The following is a 15,545-nucleotide window of genomic DNA, read 5'->3' on the forward strand; positions in this document are numbered from 1 at the left end:
AATTGGAAGTCAACCCTTCATTACTTTCATGGAAAGATCCACGTAGTTTTCTTGGCAGCTTGCCTGCCTGCTTGATTTATTTGATTCATGTTCCATCTTTCATTCAGGAGCTCATAGCATTGTATATACTGCTGTCTCCTATTTTCCTCCAGAACAGCAAGTCTGTAAAATACATCGTGCTGAGATGAGAAGATGGCTGGCTCAAGCCACTCAGACAGCTTTTGGGGCTGAGGGTGGACTCATCTAGGTCTCCTCTAGGATCTAGGTCTCCTGATTCAACACTGTGACCACCTTGCTACAATGTGGGAATGGCTTGGTGTTACTTTCTTCTGGGTTGTCTTTTCAACTTCCCAGCCAGCCTAAGCCTATATCCATGGAGTTCTCCCACTCAATACTTCTGAGCCCAGATAAGGTCAGCCAAAGAGATACTATCTTCTTTAGAACTTTCGTGTTGTCCTCATTACAGTTCTTTAATCACTATCGTGAAGAAATAAATAACATGCTCCTTCCAAAAAAGAAAGGTTTCCCTATTTGAGGAGGAGGGATGGTTTTTATATTCTGAATTGTTCAGAGCATAATGAATGCTAGTGAATTATCCCGTAGCTGCAGGTGGTAGATGTTGTGCCAATATTGTGCCTTTTCTGCAGAGGAACAGCTCTTTGCCTGATGAGAATAATATTGCTAGACTTCAAGAAGAATTGATTGCAGTGAAACTAAGAGAAGCAGAAGCTCTTACGGGTTTAAAAGAACTTCGGCAGCAAGTTAAAGATTTGGAAGAACACTGGCAGGTAATTCTGTGCAGAAAAGCACTAAGACCCTAAATCAATTTGGCAATCAATTGTGTATGGAAGGAGGAAATGAGTTAGTAAATGAACCCTATGTTATGTTTGGGAGAGCCCAGCGTTCATTTTGAGCTCTTGCTTTTAGCAAACAAGAGTTTATATATTTTTGTTTCTTAAAGCTGATATTGTTTTAAACCTGGGTGGAAGGCAGCCTATTCCAAAACATGTTTTCTCAGAAGGAACTGCTGTTGACTATAGTTGGGGGGGAACAACTGTGAATGAAATTAAAGTCTTATATTAGCTTATATTATTCTATCGCTGAAATGTAAAAATTGAAAAATAGCTCTTGAGCACAGCAGCAGATATGGAGAAATTAAATATTGCACTGCGGAATAAATAAAAAAATCTATGTAAGTATATTAAGATATAGCCATGTTTTTTTAGCGTCATCTCATTCGCACTTCTGGAAGATGGAAAGACCCACCTAAAAAAAATACTGTAAACGAACTTCAAGATGAGCTAATGACAGTCAGACTCCGAGAAGCAGAAACTCAAGCAGAGTTAAAAGAAATAAAACAAAGGATGATGGAAATGGAAACCCAGGTAAGAAAAAAAATTATTGAATATTTGGTGTTGCATGGTATATCCATGAAAATGCAATATTTGAAAAGCACAGATGAAATTACTAGTGGTTTTTTTGGGACAGGAGAGATCATAATCCTATAATTTATGGTACCCTCCATCTGTGATGCTCATTGGGTGATTCTGGGTTATGTTCCCCTTTTTTCCCCCGCATAAAATTTTTTAAGGTTTAATGGGAGGACAAAAAAAAATTCTGGTAGTCCTTGATTTACAACCACAATTAAGCCCAAAATTTCTGTTGGTGAATGAGACATTTGTTAAGTGAGTTTTGCCCCATCTTAAGACCTTTCTTGCCACCGTTGTTAAGTGAATCATTGCATTGTTAAGTTAGTAACTCGGTTGTTAATTGAACCTGGCTTCCCTATTAACTTGGCTTGTCAGAAGGTCGCAAAAGGTGATCCCAGGACACTCCAACCGTCATAAATATAAATCAGTTGTCAAGCATCTGAATTTTGATCATGTTACCATGGGGTTGCTGCAACGGTCGTGTGAAAAATGGTCATAAATAACTTTTTTCAGTGCTGTTATAACTTCAAATGGTCACTAAACAAATTGTTATAAGTTGAGGACTATCTGTAATGGTTGGTCCTCCATTTCTGGACCTATCAAATGATGTATCAGCAAATCTTTGCTTGTTTTTTCTTTTGAAGAGTTCTTGGTACGCTCAAGAACAGGCCTGTCAAACTGGCAGCCTGCAGGCTGGATACAGCCCGCACAGGCCATGCCTACCCCATGCTCCGCAAAGGCAAAAAACATTGTGATATGTCATTATATGGCCCACGATGTGAACAGTTTTGAAATCCCTGCTCTAGAACCTTAATAAAATCCATTTTTCTTCTCTGTAATCTGCCTCAAATTCTAAGGGCAGATACAACTTAAAAGTAGATTGTATTTATTTTATCTTGCTTTATGAAGAGTTTTTGAAAACTCAAACATTTACACACTACCTTACAAAGCCTGAGTTGTGATAACACCCATATAGGTATTGGCTAGAGTTGTGATGGCGAACCTATTGCATATGTGCCACAGGTGGCACGTAGCGTGCTCTCTGTGGGCACATGAGCCGTCGGCCCAGTTCAGTTCTGCCACACATGCGTGCACGCCTCCCACCAGCCAGCTGGTCGTTAGGTCTCTGCTGCACATGTGCGGGGCGCTGTGTGCACATGCGCGGAAGGCAGGGCACGTGCGGGGGGGCACGTATACATGCGGAAGCAGGGCGCGTGGGGGGGGCCCATGCAGGCAGTGCATTTTGGGGGTTTCAAACGTTTACTGTTGGATATTTATTAGTAGATCTTCAAATGCTATGTTTTATCTATATGAATATTTAGATCCAGAAAAAGCACACTGAGAAGTATGTTCTAAATCAGGGGTCTCCAACCTTGGTCCATTTAAGACTTGTGGACTTCAACTTCCAGAGTTCCTCAGCCAGCTTTGCTGGCTGAGGGACTCTGGGAGTTGAAGTCCACAAGTCTTAAAGGGACCAAGGTTGGAGACCCCTATTCTAAATTAAAACATTTAGCTTTTTGTTAAAGTATAGATTGCTTTGCTTTTGGTCCAATAGGGCCTAGTATGCTATAACAGTAAAAAACAATTATTGAAGATGCAGGATCTAAAAAAAAGAACAAAACTGAGCAACTTTATGATATAACAGTGCTGTCTGTTAAAAAGCAGTACGAATTTAAATACATTTATGACTTTTATCATGTTTCCTAGTTTAAACAGCAGTTTTTCTAATCTTTTCAGCCAGTAGGGGGTATAGTTGTTCTGTGTGATCATATATAAGCAGTGCACACACACACACACACACACACACACACACACACACACACACACATACAGGATGAAGTTTTTATGTACACTGCGTAGGCAATTTGTGGAGATACTGTAGTTTTTCAGAAAGTCATGAAAAATAATTCCTGGAGTCATTCCCGCTGGATATGCTGGCTGAAGATATTAGGACTTGTCACATATAATCCAAAACAGCAAAACCTAATGAATATAATATACCCAATTTCAATTAAAGGGATGCAGTGGCTCAGTGGCTAAGACTCTGAACTTATCGATCGAAAGGTCAGCAGTTCAGCGGTTCGAATCCCTAGTGCTGCGTAATGGGGTGAGCTCCCGTTACTTGTCCCAGCTTCTGCCAACGTAGCAGTTCGAAAGCACGTAAAAAATGCAAGTAGAAAAATAGGGACCACCTTTGGTGGGAAGGTAATAGCGTTCCGTACGCCTTTGGTGTTTAGTCATGCTGGCCACATGACCACGGAGACATCTTCGGACAGCGTTGGCTCTTCGGCTTTGAAACAAAGATGACCACTGCCCCCTAGAGTCGGGAACAACTAGCACATACAGTATGTGCGAGGGGAACCCTTACCTTTACCTAATTTCAATTAATTTACTGTTTCATTTTAATTTGTGTCTTGTTTATGAGAAATAATAGTTTATTCAAACAGGTGAACTTTTTATCCTGATAAAGTCTAGTATGGCTAGACTTATGGCCATACTGATCAGGTTAGTTATGCAGATTAGATGTGGCCATACCATAGGTGGGTGGGGATGGGCTTTTCCAGTTTTTCCAGTTTTTTGTGGGGTTGGTATCTTTTTTAATTATGTAAAGCCTACTTTATAGTCAATTTCTACAATTTTGGAATGTACAGGTAGTCCTCAAGTTACAATTCATTTTGTGACCATTCAAAGTTACAGTGGCACTGAGAAAAGTGACATGATCTTTTTCGCAGTTACAGCCTTTGTAGCACCCAATGATCATGTGATCAAAATCCAGATGATTGACAAGTGGTTCATTCTTATTTCCATTGCTGTACCCGGGATCACGTGATCCCCTTTTGTGACCTTCTGACAAGCAAAGTCAATGGGGAAGCCCGATTCACTTAATAACTGAGTTAGTAACTTATCGGCTACAGTGATTCACTTAACAAGGAAGATCGTAAAATGAGATAAAACTCACTTAACAAATGTCTCCCTTAACAACAAATTTTTGGCTCGATTGTGGTCGTAAATCAAGGACTATCTGTAGTTCAAAATAGTTAACATCTTTTACCTTGAAAACATTTATCCAGTCTTCTATTTATATATTAATATATTCTTCCAAAAAGAAAACAAAACTGTGCATGACCAAATCAAATCAGTTAGTGCGTTTGACAGTCTAATTCCTTAAACTTCCAAGAAAGAAAATCTAGTCCTATCTTTTCTGATAGATTCATTAAATAGTCCACTGCAAAATCAGTGGAGCCATATTGTACATTGAATTAATTTCAACATTAATTTAATGTCCAAAGAAGCAAACATTTTTTTTAATTTGGATCCATTGAAGTTCCATTATTGGCTATTCTGACTCTATTCCATAAATCATATCAGTAATTTTAACTTTAAGTATGTTTTTCAATTATCTAGTTCTAGAATTCTGATAAATTATAACCTCCTTTTTTCAAGAGGTAGTCCTTGGTGGACTGTCTTTGTACATGGAACTATTGATATATCAGATCCTAATGAAGGAAATTACGGTAGATTTTCTCCAGTTGATGATTTAGTCTGAATATTTTCTGGATTGTTGAACCACCTGTATCTAATTAGGCAAAGATGTCAAAAAATATATATCCAGAATTGCCAGAATATCATCAGCATATAAAAATAATTTTCACTCTGAATCTGCCATTGCTAGAATATCTGTCAGTGATACTATAAAACTACCTAAGAATGATTGCTAATGGTTTAAGAACTGTCAAATAGTAGTGGAAAAGGAAGGCAATCTAATGGGTATCACACTGTAATTCTTCAGATGATCAAGAAGTAAAATGAATCAAGAAGTAAAAAAAAAAAAAAGGTGGGGGAAATCAAGAAGTAAAAAAAAAAGCTGATCAAGAAGTAAAAAACAATAGGTTGCAACTAATACATTACAATCTACTTAATAAAAGAAGACAAAAAACTATACTTGGAGATAATTTGCTAGGCAAAATTAATCTGAATCATGTCAACAGTTTTCTAGCATCCTAATATATTAACTCAACAAAATCCAATTTATCTAGAGCTGTATACAAAACACATAGTGAGTGATAAAAATAAATTGTCTAATAGTTGTCTGTCTTTGATAAATCCAGATTGAAGTGGGTGAATGATGGTAAGGCTACAATCACTGAGCCAACAAAATAGTTAATATTTACATTAATTAAAAAGCAGGGTCTATAGCTTGTACAAAATTTAATAACCTGATTTTAAAGTCAGTGTTCTATAAGCACCAAAAGAAGGTATCAATAATTTACCAGATTTAAATCATTCATTTTAAACAATATTGAGCCAATAAATCTATAAGAAATGTATACCATTAGAAATTTACCTGGATTAAGAGTTTTCCCATTTTTCATCAATTGAATGAACTCCAAGCTACCTTTTAATTTCAAAAGTGTTTCCAATATATCCATAGAGCAGGGGTGCCAAACTCGATTTCATTGAGGGGCGCATCAGGGTTGTGTTTGAGCTCGGAGGGCAAGGAGGCATGGCCAGGGTGCGTGTGGCCATGCGGGCATTTGACACAGGCTCAAGATGCATTTTTTCCCTTTCTTTTCTTTCTTTCCACAGTTCTTTACTATAACCATTTTCTTATTTTTTCTACCAAATATTACTGGCAAACATTTATTACTTATTCTTCATACTCCACTAAACTTTTTATTTCTAAATTTATACCCTATTGTTTAATAGTAAATTGCTGTTCCAGGCAGAAAAGCTATTTATACCATTGTATTTTTATTATTCAACTAATAATAAAAATACAATAGCATAAATAACATGATAATACAAGATCTAATAGTAGAGGCAAATTTACTGAATAGTAAATAGAAACTGCTGTCAATTATAGATTGCTGATTGTAGATTAAATGAACCTACAGTAGGTAAAATCTGGCATTAAACTGTAGTATTAATATAGGATGTTGCTTGTTTTCTTTCCAGATCAGACACTTACTTGAGGCCACATAATTGTAATACAGTCCAAGCAAGTCTTCCTACAGCACTCTGCTGGCCAAAATGGGCTGCATGGAGGGCCTTTCGTGGCCTGTTTTTGACTGGCAGAGTGCTGCTGGAGGCTGGGGAGGCCAATAACAGGCCTCACGGGGGCTGCATTGCCGCCGCCCCCCCTTCCCCTGTGCCCTGTTTTGGCCGGCATTGAGGGCCAGTCCTTTGATATTTCCAGGCTGGCCCCACAGGCCAGATTTAAGCAGATTCCGAATCTGGCCCATGGGCCTTGAGTTTGACACCCCTGCCATAGAGCAACCGATAAACATTATTTAAATATATTTCCCATATATTTTCAAATAAGATTTCTGTTTTTCTCAGAAGCATAAACAATAAATAACCTATTTATTCAAGCCTTATAAGCCTCTACTGGGAAGATACGAGACTATTCCTGATTACTGTACCAATTTCATTTTAAACACATACGAAAGGCATATAAAACCAAAAGTACCCATAGGTGTCAACTCTGTCAGATCAGTCAGGTCTCAAATATTTAGATATATTAAGAAAACAACATAGCCTTAGGGAATTAGAGATGAAAGAAAGGTACATTTCTGACAGAATTGATTGATTAAAAAATGTACAATATCATAAAAAGGAAATACTGCAGTTTAAGATTCATATGGAACACTTTATCTTTTATGTGGCTGCAAAAGATCTCCACACATTTTTGTCAACTTTTAAGAGAGCTGCTAAATTTCAAGAGATAAGATTACATCTCATTCAAGAGGAGGTGATGCAAGAGTGTAATGAGAGAAAAAAAATCCTAAATTTAAACACAAGGAAAAACTATAATCAGTCTTGATTGCAAGATGGAGCAAAGTACCTATACTCCTGAACTTACAACCAGTTTGCTTAGTGGCCGTTCAAAGACACGATGGACCTTCCTAGGAGTACTGATGATCTGGTTCTGAAGTTCCAGTGGTCAGCTTTTTACATTAACAGTAACAAGATTTCCAGTAGAGTGTAGAAGAGAAAAAAGCATTATATCTGTATGGCTTACTCAAAAGCAAGGAATGTACAGAATATTCTGGAAACAAGACAGCTGAATTTTAAAAAATGATAAAATTGAACATTGTTGTTAAAGAATTGATTATAGATAGGCCAACTGGGGAAGCTAATAGTAGTATAGCCTATATTGTTATTGTACATCATGTATACAACGAAATTGGTTAATAAAAAGAAGACTAAAAGCAGGTGGAAAGGCCAAAGGAGTTGTTGTAGAAGAAGCAAGAATGCTAAAAAGGATGAGCCTAGAAAAGATAAAAATAAAACAGAAGAGTTTGTTATTTGCATTGCTATCCTACAAAATAGAAAAATTAGTAATAGAGGCATTAGTAAAAATGTCAGGTTGAAACAATAGCTAAAAAATAGATAGTGATTGCTACTACTAAGAAAGCAGAATGCCAGGCAAAGCAGAACAGTCAAGGCAAAATTCTCAAGAAAGTGAAAAATATTGCAAAGGAAGAAATGATGAATCAGAAAAATAAGGAACAATGGAAAGTCCTCTTAAGGTCAATATAGAATCATTATCGTCAGTTCCATAATCACATGAAGAAAAAGCTAAAGGGTCTTTAAGCTTTTACAAACAAAAAACAAAAAAACCACCCTGCAAATATTATAACTTCAGCAGTTGCAGTTAAATAGTGTCTGTGAAACTATAGGTTTCCCCATCTTTTTAGGAAAAACAGAATAAACCATAAACATTCAACAGAAAGACAAATGCTAAACTAGAATCAGCAATTGATAGTAAGTGTAGCACTTGACAGAAATAGAGATGGCAAAGCAAAAAAGAAAGAAAGAAAAAGCAAAAAGCAGCAGCTGTGAAAGTAAAAAGATAAAACAAAAATGCAATGGCTAATGCTTCATCAAACAGGAAATACTATGTATATAGTATGTATTTAATATTTTAGGGCAGAAAAATGTCTTTTACTTAACACACAATGTCTTAGAAGTTTATCAGAGTTGAGCTTGAGGGAGAAAAGGAGCATATGTGATGAATGATAAATGACTGATTCTGCTAAAAATTGTGGGAGAAGGAACATGTTAGAAAAGTGTGTCAAACAAATCAGAAGGAATCTTATAGTAGTTATCCCAATCGACACATTTTATTAAAAGGTGTAAAATGTCATCGACTGATCAAGTGAGCTGTGCTCATGAAAGCTTATGCCTTGTAATAAAGTTTGTGTTATACTATAGTAAAATAGATAAAGGGGGTTTACTGGGTACTTACTTATAAGAAAGTACCCAGTAAACATCTATATGAAGCCGCTGGGTGAGGTCATCAGTGGTTTCGGGGTGAGTTATCATCTGTACGCTGATGATACTCAGCTGTACCTTTCCACCCCGGACCACCCCAACAAAGCGGTTGAAGTGCTGTCCCGGTGCCTGGAAGCTGTACGGGTCTGGATGGGGAGAAACAGACTCAAGCTCAATCCCTCCAAGATGGAGTGGCTGTGGATGCCGGCACCCCGGTACAGTCAGCTGCATCCGCGGCTGACTGTTGGGGGCGAGTTAGTGGCCCCAAAGGAGGTGGTTCGCAACTTGGGCGTCCTCCTGGATGGACGGCTGTCCTTTGATGAACATCTGGCGGCCGTCTCCAGGAGGGCTTTTTACCAAGTTCGCTTGGTCCGCCAGTTGCGTCCCTTCCTTGACCGGGATGCCTTATGCACGGTCACTCACGCTCTGGTTACGTCTAGGTTGGATTACTGCAATGCTCTCTACATGGGGCTGCCCTTGAGGTGCACCCGGAGGCTACAGTTAGTCCAGAATGCGGCTGCGCGAGTGGTAATGGGAGCCGCTCGTGGCTCCCACGTAACACCACTACTCCATAGCCTGCACTGGCTTCCTGTGGTTTTCCGGGTGCGCTTCAAGATTTTGGTTACCACCTTTAAAGCACTCCATGGCTTAGGACCCAGGTACTTACAAGACCGCCTGCTGTTACCTTATGCCTCCCACCGACCCGTACGCTCTCACAGAGAGGGTCTCCTCAGGGTGCCGTCCGCCAAACAGTGTCGGCTGGCGGCCCCCAGGAGCAGGGCCTTCTCTGTGGGGGCACCGACGCTCTGGAACGAACTTCCCCCTGGCTTACGTCAAGTGCCTGATCTTCGGACCTTCCGTCGTGAGCTCAAAACACACCTATTTATTCAAGCGGGACTGGCATAATAATGTCAAATTTTAATTTGGGGTTTTATTAATATTTTTAAAATTTTAAAACTAAATTTTAATATTCAGCCTTTTTGTAATTTGATAGGTTTTAATATGTTTTAACTTGTATATATTTCGTGTTTTATCTTGGCTGTACACTGCCCTGAGTCCTTCGGGAGAAGGGCGGTATAAAAATTTAATAAAATAAATAAATAAATAAGAAAGTAGGCATAAAATTGTGAAAATAGAGAGAGTAGATAAAGGTGGTTTATTGTGGTGGAATGTAGTCTGGAGTCCCAGGACAAAGGGCTGCTTTTCAGAGGGCAAAGAGGCAGCAGATTGGTTAGCAGGAAAAGGGTTAAAAAAGTGAAAAAGCGCTAAAAAAAGTGACTCATGACCGTTTTTCATACGACCATTGCAACATCCCCAAGATCACGTAATCAAAATTTGGTTGTTTGGCAGTTGGCATATATTTATGATGGTTGCAGTGTCCCGGGCTCATGTGATCCCGTTTTGTAACCTTCTGATAAGCAAAACTAATAGGGAAGCTAGGTTCCCTTAACAACCGAGTCACTAACTTAACTGCAGTGGTTAACTTAACAACTGTGTCAAGAACGGTTGTTAAATGGGGTAAAATTCACTTAACTGTTTTGCTTAGCAGCAGAAATTTTGGACTCGGTTGCAGTCATAAATCGAGGACTACCTGTAATTCCACGTGAGTTGTTCTTGGGACCCAATATCTATAGGGGGGAAAGAGACAATATATATTGAAAGGTTGTCCTTGCAAGAAAGTAAATTATGAGTCTATAAACTGACATGAAACAATATACTGTACATCCCATGTTATCTCCTTGCAGCATCTAATCCCATGTTATTTGTTGTTATATTATTACAATTATAAAGTTTTCATTGTTTATAAAAAAACTGGTCCTTTGCTTAAACAAGAGACAAAAATTTCCATATTAAAACAATATTATAAGACAACCCAAAGGTGCTTTTTTTCAAGAGGCAACTGGCTTTCTGGTTTTTCTTTGAAGGCATTTTGCTTCTCATCTGGCTGCTTCTTGGATGAGAAGTTAAACATCTTTAAAGAAAAACTAGAAAGTCCAGTTGCCTCTTGAAAAAGCATTTTTGGGACAACCATGACCTGGATGACTGAGACTCTCCATAGACATTAGAAGACAACATCTTAGAACATGACAATATTTATAATAAGATAATAAGTTGATAATAAGAACTCTAATTTTTCCTTTGTGGTGATGCCAGTGCAAACCTAAGAGAAATTATACCATTTTCAACCATGTAAAACTTGGTTTTACTGCAGAGTTGATTAGTTTGGCTTTCTGCAGCTTTTTTGACCAAGTATTCAAATCCATACCATCACAATGCAATATTCCAGGTATTAAGATTTGGCTGTTTGATCGGCTGCTATCGTATTAGGAGTTTCATGTGGAAAAATAACAGGCTGAGTTTTGTGCCCCCAGGTGTTTAGAACCTTCTAGAACAGGGGTGTCAAACTTGCAGCCCATGGGCCGGAGGCATCACACGCAGACCACACCCACCCCAGCTCCACGAAGGGAAAAAATATCATGTGATGGCAACATGATGTGGCAAGTTTGACACCCATGTTCTAGAATGTTAGTTTTGGAAATATATCCTGCTTGTAGGCAGGCAATTTTGAACTGTGTTTGGAAGGGGGGGCTCACTGAAGATGTTTTTAAGGTAATTCAGAATTGCATGTAGAACTTGAAAGCATTATTTTTTAGCCTTGATCACTGTTATCTCCAGGATGTGTCATCTGTATTGATTTATGCTCCATTTCAAAGCATTATATTGGCTGGATGGCAACTAATATTCATCTGCCTCATTCTTCATCAGAACCAGATCAATAGCAACCATTTACGGAGGGCTGAGCAAGAGATCACAAACCTTCAAGGAAAGGTCCAGTATTTGTCTGCACAAAACAAAGGGCTGTTGGCACAGTTAACTGAATCAAAACGAAAGCAAGCAGAGATTGAATGCAAGGTATGGACAATGGATAAATGAATTGTATTGCATTGCATATTGTATCTGTAAACTGAAAAAAAAAATCTATGTTAATTGCATTAGTGTACCAGGATATCTTTTTCAGGAAGAATGTTGGATTTAATGCCTAATTATCATTAATATTGGGGTAGCATTTATTAAGTTGTCAAATAATATATCATTTGTACATTAGATGAAGATTTTAATTTTAGCAAATCATGTATCTTAAGCTTTTATACATTTATTTTATACATGCATTATATAGCTTTCTAGGAAGTGTACTGAGATGCTCTATACAATCTCCTATTTTTCAATGATTAAAGTATTAACTTAAAAGTACTGGGTTTATTTCATAAAAAGGATCAGACATTTTCCTTCTCATGGCTTGGGGAAAACTTTGCAGCTTTTCTGCACCATACATACAATCATGTTTTGATTAAATAGAATGTATTGCAATATTTATTGTTAGTATGTGTATCCCATATATTTGCTTACCTGTAGGTGATCCATTGCTGTGTTGTTAGATCTGAGCAAATGCTAAACCAAATTTCTGATTGTGTCACTTATTTGGGTTTGGGTTTTGTTGGGTCGGACACAACTTCGCAACTAACAACAACAAAAAACTTCGCAACTAACAACAACAAAAAAGAGAGGAGATAAAACTCTTGTTGATAGAAATACATTTCAGAAATGGAGGGGCTGGATAGAAGTTGTTTCCTTGCTTGGCAATTTCTTTTCTTAAATAAGCATACTGTGTGTGTGTAAGTTCAATAACTTGTAGGAATTTTACAATAGATATTGTTTTCAAATTGTGGACAACCTTATGTAGAACAATATCTGGGTCAGAACAGAAGTATATGTGCATCTGGGTTTTTCCCATAAATAATCAACCTTGATGAGCCTGATATAATTAAGGTAGTGTTTTCTGTGTGTTAACCGCTTATTCCTGCTTTGATCCCCATCAGAATCTCTTCCTGTTTATTATTTTCTGAGGGAAGAAAGCTTGGTGGTCAGATATGCAACAGATGTTTATCTAGTTGGGCTTAGGGGGAAGGAGGGCACAGATTGTGAGAAGGAAGGTACAGTCATTTATTTCAGTATTCTTGTGCTGATTATGGTTTATAACAAAGCCAATCAGCTCTGGAGTAGCCAAAGACTGGAAGTTTTTTAAATTGGTGACATGATGAAGAGCTAGAATGGACAACCCAGTGGTGTCACTGAAGTGGGCAGAGTCTGTTTTCTTATCATTAAGAATCTATTCCGTATTTGAGAAAATATAATCCTGAGAAAAATTAATATGCAGGTAGTCCTCAACTTACAATCAACCATTTGTTTAGGAACCGTTCAAAGTTACAAAGGCACTGAAAAAAATGACTTACAATTGTCCTCACACTTACAACCATTGGAGCATCTCCACGGTCATGTGATCAAAATTTGGGCACTTGCAACCAGTATGTATTTACAACATTTGCAGAAAACTGTGGACATGTGATCACCATTTGCAACATTGCATAGTCAATGGGAGAAGCCAGATTCGCTTAAAGACCACATGATTCACTGTAGTAATTTGCTTTGCAATTGTAACTAAAAAGATCACAAAATCAGGCATGATTCATTTAACAATTGCCTTGCTTAGTAATGGAAAATTCTGGACACAGTTGTGGTCTTAAATCAAGGACAACCTGTAAGCTGATCGTTTTTATAGAGTGCATGTTGATAAGAGTCCAGCTGCTTATACTAACTGTAAAAAGATTTAAATATAAATAGCCATCCATTTGTTTTCTACAACAATTTTCCTGTGCTTGTCACTTATCACTTCTTTTTCCTAGAATAAAGAAGAAGTGATGGCTGTAAGACTTCGAGAGGCTGACAGCATAGCAGCTGTGGCAGAACTCCAGCAGCATATTGCAGAACTAGAAATCCAGGTAAGAATGAAAACAATTCCTCTTTTATAACTTCCCTCCAGTTTTAAGTTAAAATGCTCAACATAGACATTAGTTTATAGAACTAATAAATTTAGAATTTTTTTTTTTTTTGCAAACCATCTACTGAACTTCTGTAGAAACAGCAACAGTGTTCCTGACTAGTAACTATCCAGCCATACAGTTTTGATTGGAAAATAGCCTACCCATGTATAGAATTAGTCACTGAAGTTGTTCCTTAGGACTGTAAATTGCTGGATAATCACTAGGTGGGAGCAGAGAGTTGGATAGTTACAGTATGTACCGTTATGTCTCTTCTGCCATCTGGCTCTTCCGCACACCTTCTCAGTTCAGATACATTAACCTTAGTTTTCCCATCATGCGCGAAAATCATTACTGTGCTTCACCCATAATATTTGTGGTTTGTAGTGATTGCACCTTGCTTCTATCTCAGAACTCTGTTTTTTAAAACAGAGTCACCTGTTTCGGGTGACTCGTTCCCTCCTTCATCAGGGGGAGCGGGATGACCCGTTGCAGGGACGTGCTGAGGAGTTTAACGGTTATCTATACGATAAAATCGTTCAGCTTCGGGACGGTTTGGACCAAAATTGCAGTGGCCCAGGGGAGGCGTCCGAGGGTGGTCTTGGTGATATTTTATGGGATGAGTTTGACCCTGTGGCTCCCGAGGACATGGACAGGTTGTTGGGTAGGTTGAATGCCACCACATGTTTACTGGACCCGTGCCCCTCCTGGCTGGTGCTGGCCACCCAGGAGGTGACACGAGGCTGGCTCCAGGCAATTACGAGCGCTTCCTTGGTGGAGGGAGTCTTCCCGGCCGCCTTGAAAGAGGCGGTGGTGAGACCCCTCCTCAAGAAGCCTGCCTTGGACCCAGCTGTTTTAGGTAATTATCGTCCGGTCTCCAACCTTCGCTTCGCGGCGAAGGTTGTAGAGAGTATGGTGGCATATCAGTTTCCCTTACACCTGGATGAAACTGTCTATCTAGACCCGTTCCAGTCCGGTTTCCGGCCCGGTTACAGCACGGAGACGGCTTTGGTCGCGTTGGTGGATGATCTCTGGAGGGCCAGGGATAGGGGGTGTTCCTCTGCCCTGGTCCTATTAGACCTCTCAGCGGCTTTTGATACCATCGACCCTGGTAACCTTCTGCGGTTGGAGGGATTGGGAGTGGGAGGCACCGTTTATCGGTGGTTCTCCTCCTATCTCTCCGATCGGTCGCAGACGGTGTTGACGGGGGGGCAGAGGTCGGCTCCGAGGCGCCTCACTTGTGGGGTGCCGCAGGGGGCGATTCTCTCGCCCCTTTTGTTCAACATCTATATGAAGCCGCTGGGTGAGATCATCAGTGGCTTCGGTGTGAGGTACCAGCTGTACGCTGATGACACCCAGCTGTACTTTTCCACACCGGGCCACCCCAATGAAGCTATTGAAGTGCTGTCCCGGTGTCTGGAAGCCGTACGGGTCTGGATGGGGAGAAACAGGCTCAAGCTCAATCCCTCCAAGACAGAGTGGCTGTGGATGCCGGCATCCCGGTACAGTCAGCTGCAACCGCAGCTGACTGTTGGGGGCGAGTCATTGGCCCCGACGGAGAGGGTGCGTAACTTGGGCGTCCTCCTGGACGAACGGCTGTCCTTTGAAGATCATTTGGCGGCCGTCTCCAGGAGAGCTTTTTACCAGGTTCGCCTGGTACGCCAGTTGCGCCCCTTTCTGGACCGGGATGCCCTATGCACGGTCACCACGCCTCGTGACGCCTCGCCTGGATTACTGCAATGCTCTCTACATGGGGCTCCCTTGAAGGGCATCCGAGACTGCAGTTAGTCCAGAATGCGGCTGCGCTGGTGATAGAAGGAGCCCTCGTGGCTCCCGGGTGACCCCTATCCTGCGCAGACTGCACTGGCTACCTGTGGCCTTCCGGGTGCGCTTCAAGGTGTTGGTGACCACCTTTAAAGCGCTCCATGGCATAGGGCCGGGCTATTTACGGGACCGCCTT

At 39.9% G+C, this 15,545-nt stretch overlaps 1 protein-coding gene across 3 annotated transcripts in view; it reads left to right on the forward strand.

The window, feature by feature from the left end:
- LOC131196055 (divergent protein kinase domain 1A) overlaps nt 1-15,545 on the forward strand; it is a 132,496-nt gene that overhangs the window by 94,076 nt on the left and 22,875 nt on the right. For all 3 annotated transcript variants that reach the window (XM_058178474.1, XM_058178472.1, XM_058178471.1), the window contains 4 exons: nt 648-788; nt 1,227-1,385; nt 11,475-11,621; nt 13,451-13,546. In XM_058178474.1, coding sequence (XP_058034457.1) covers nt 648-788; nt 1,227-1,385; nt 11,475-11,621; nt 13,451-13,546 — 543 coding nt within the window. The remainder of the gene's footprint in view (nt 1-647; nt 789-1,226; nt 1,386-11,474; nt 11,622-13,450; nt 13,547-15,545) is intronic.

This window comes from Ahaetulla prasina, chromosome 3 (assembly GCF_028640845.1).
Source record: "Ahaetulla prasina isolate Xishuangbanna chromosome 3, ASM2864084v1, whole genome shotgun sequence".
Classification (NCBI taxonomy): domain Eukaryota; kingdom Metazoa; phylum Chordata; class Lepidosauria; order Squamata; family Colubridae; genus Ahaetulla; species Ahaetulla prasina.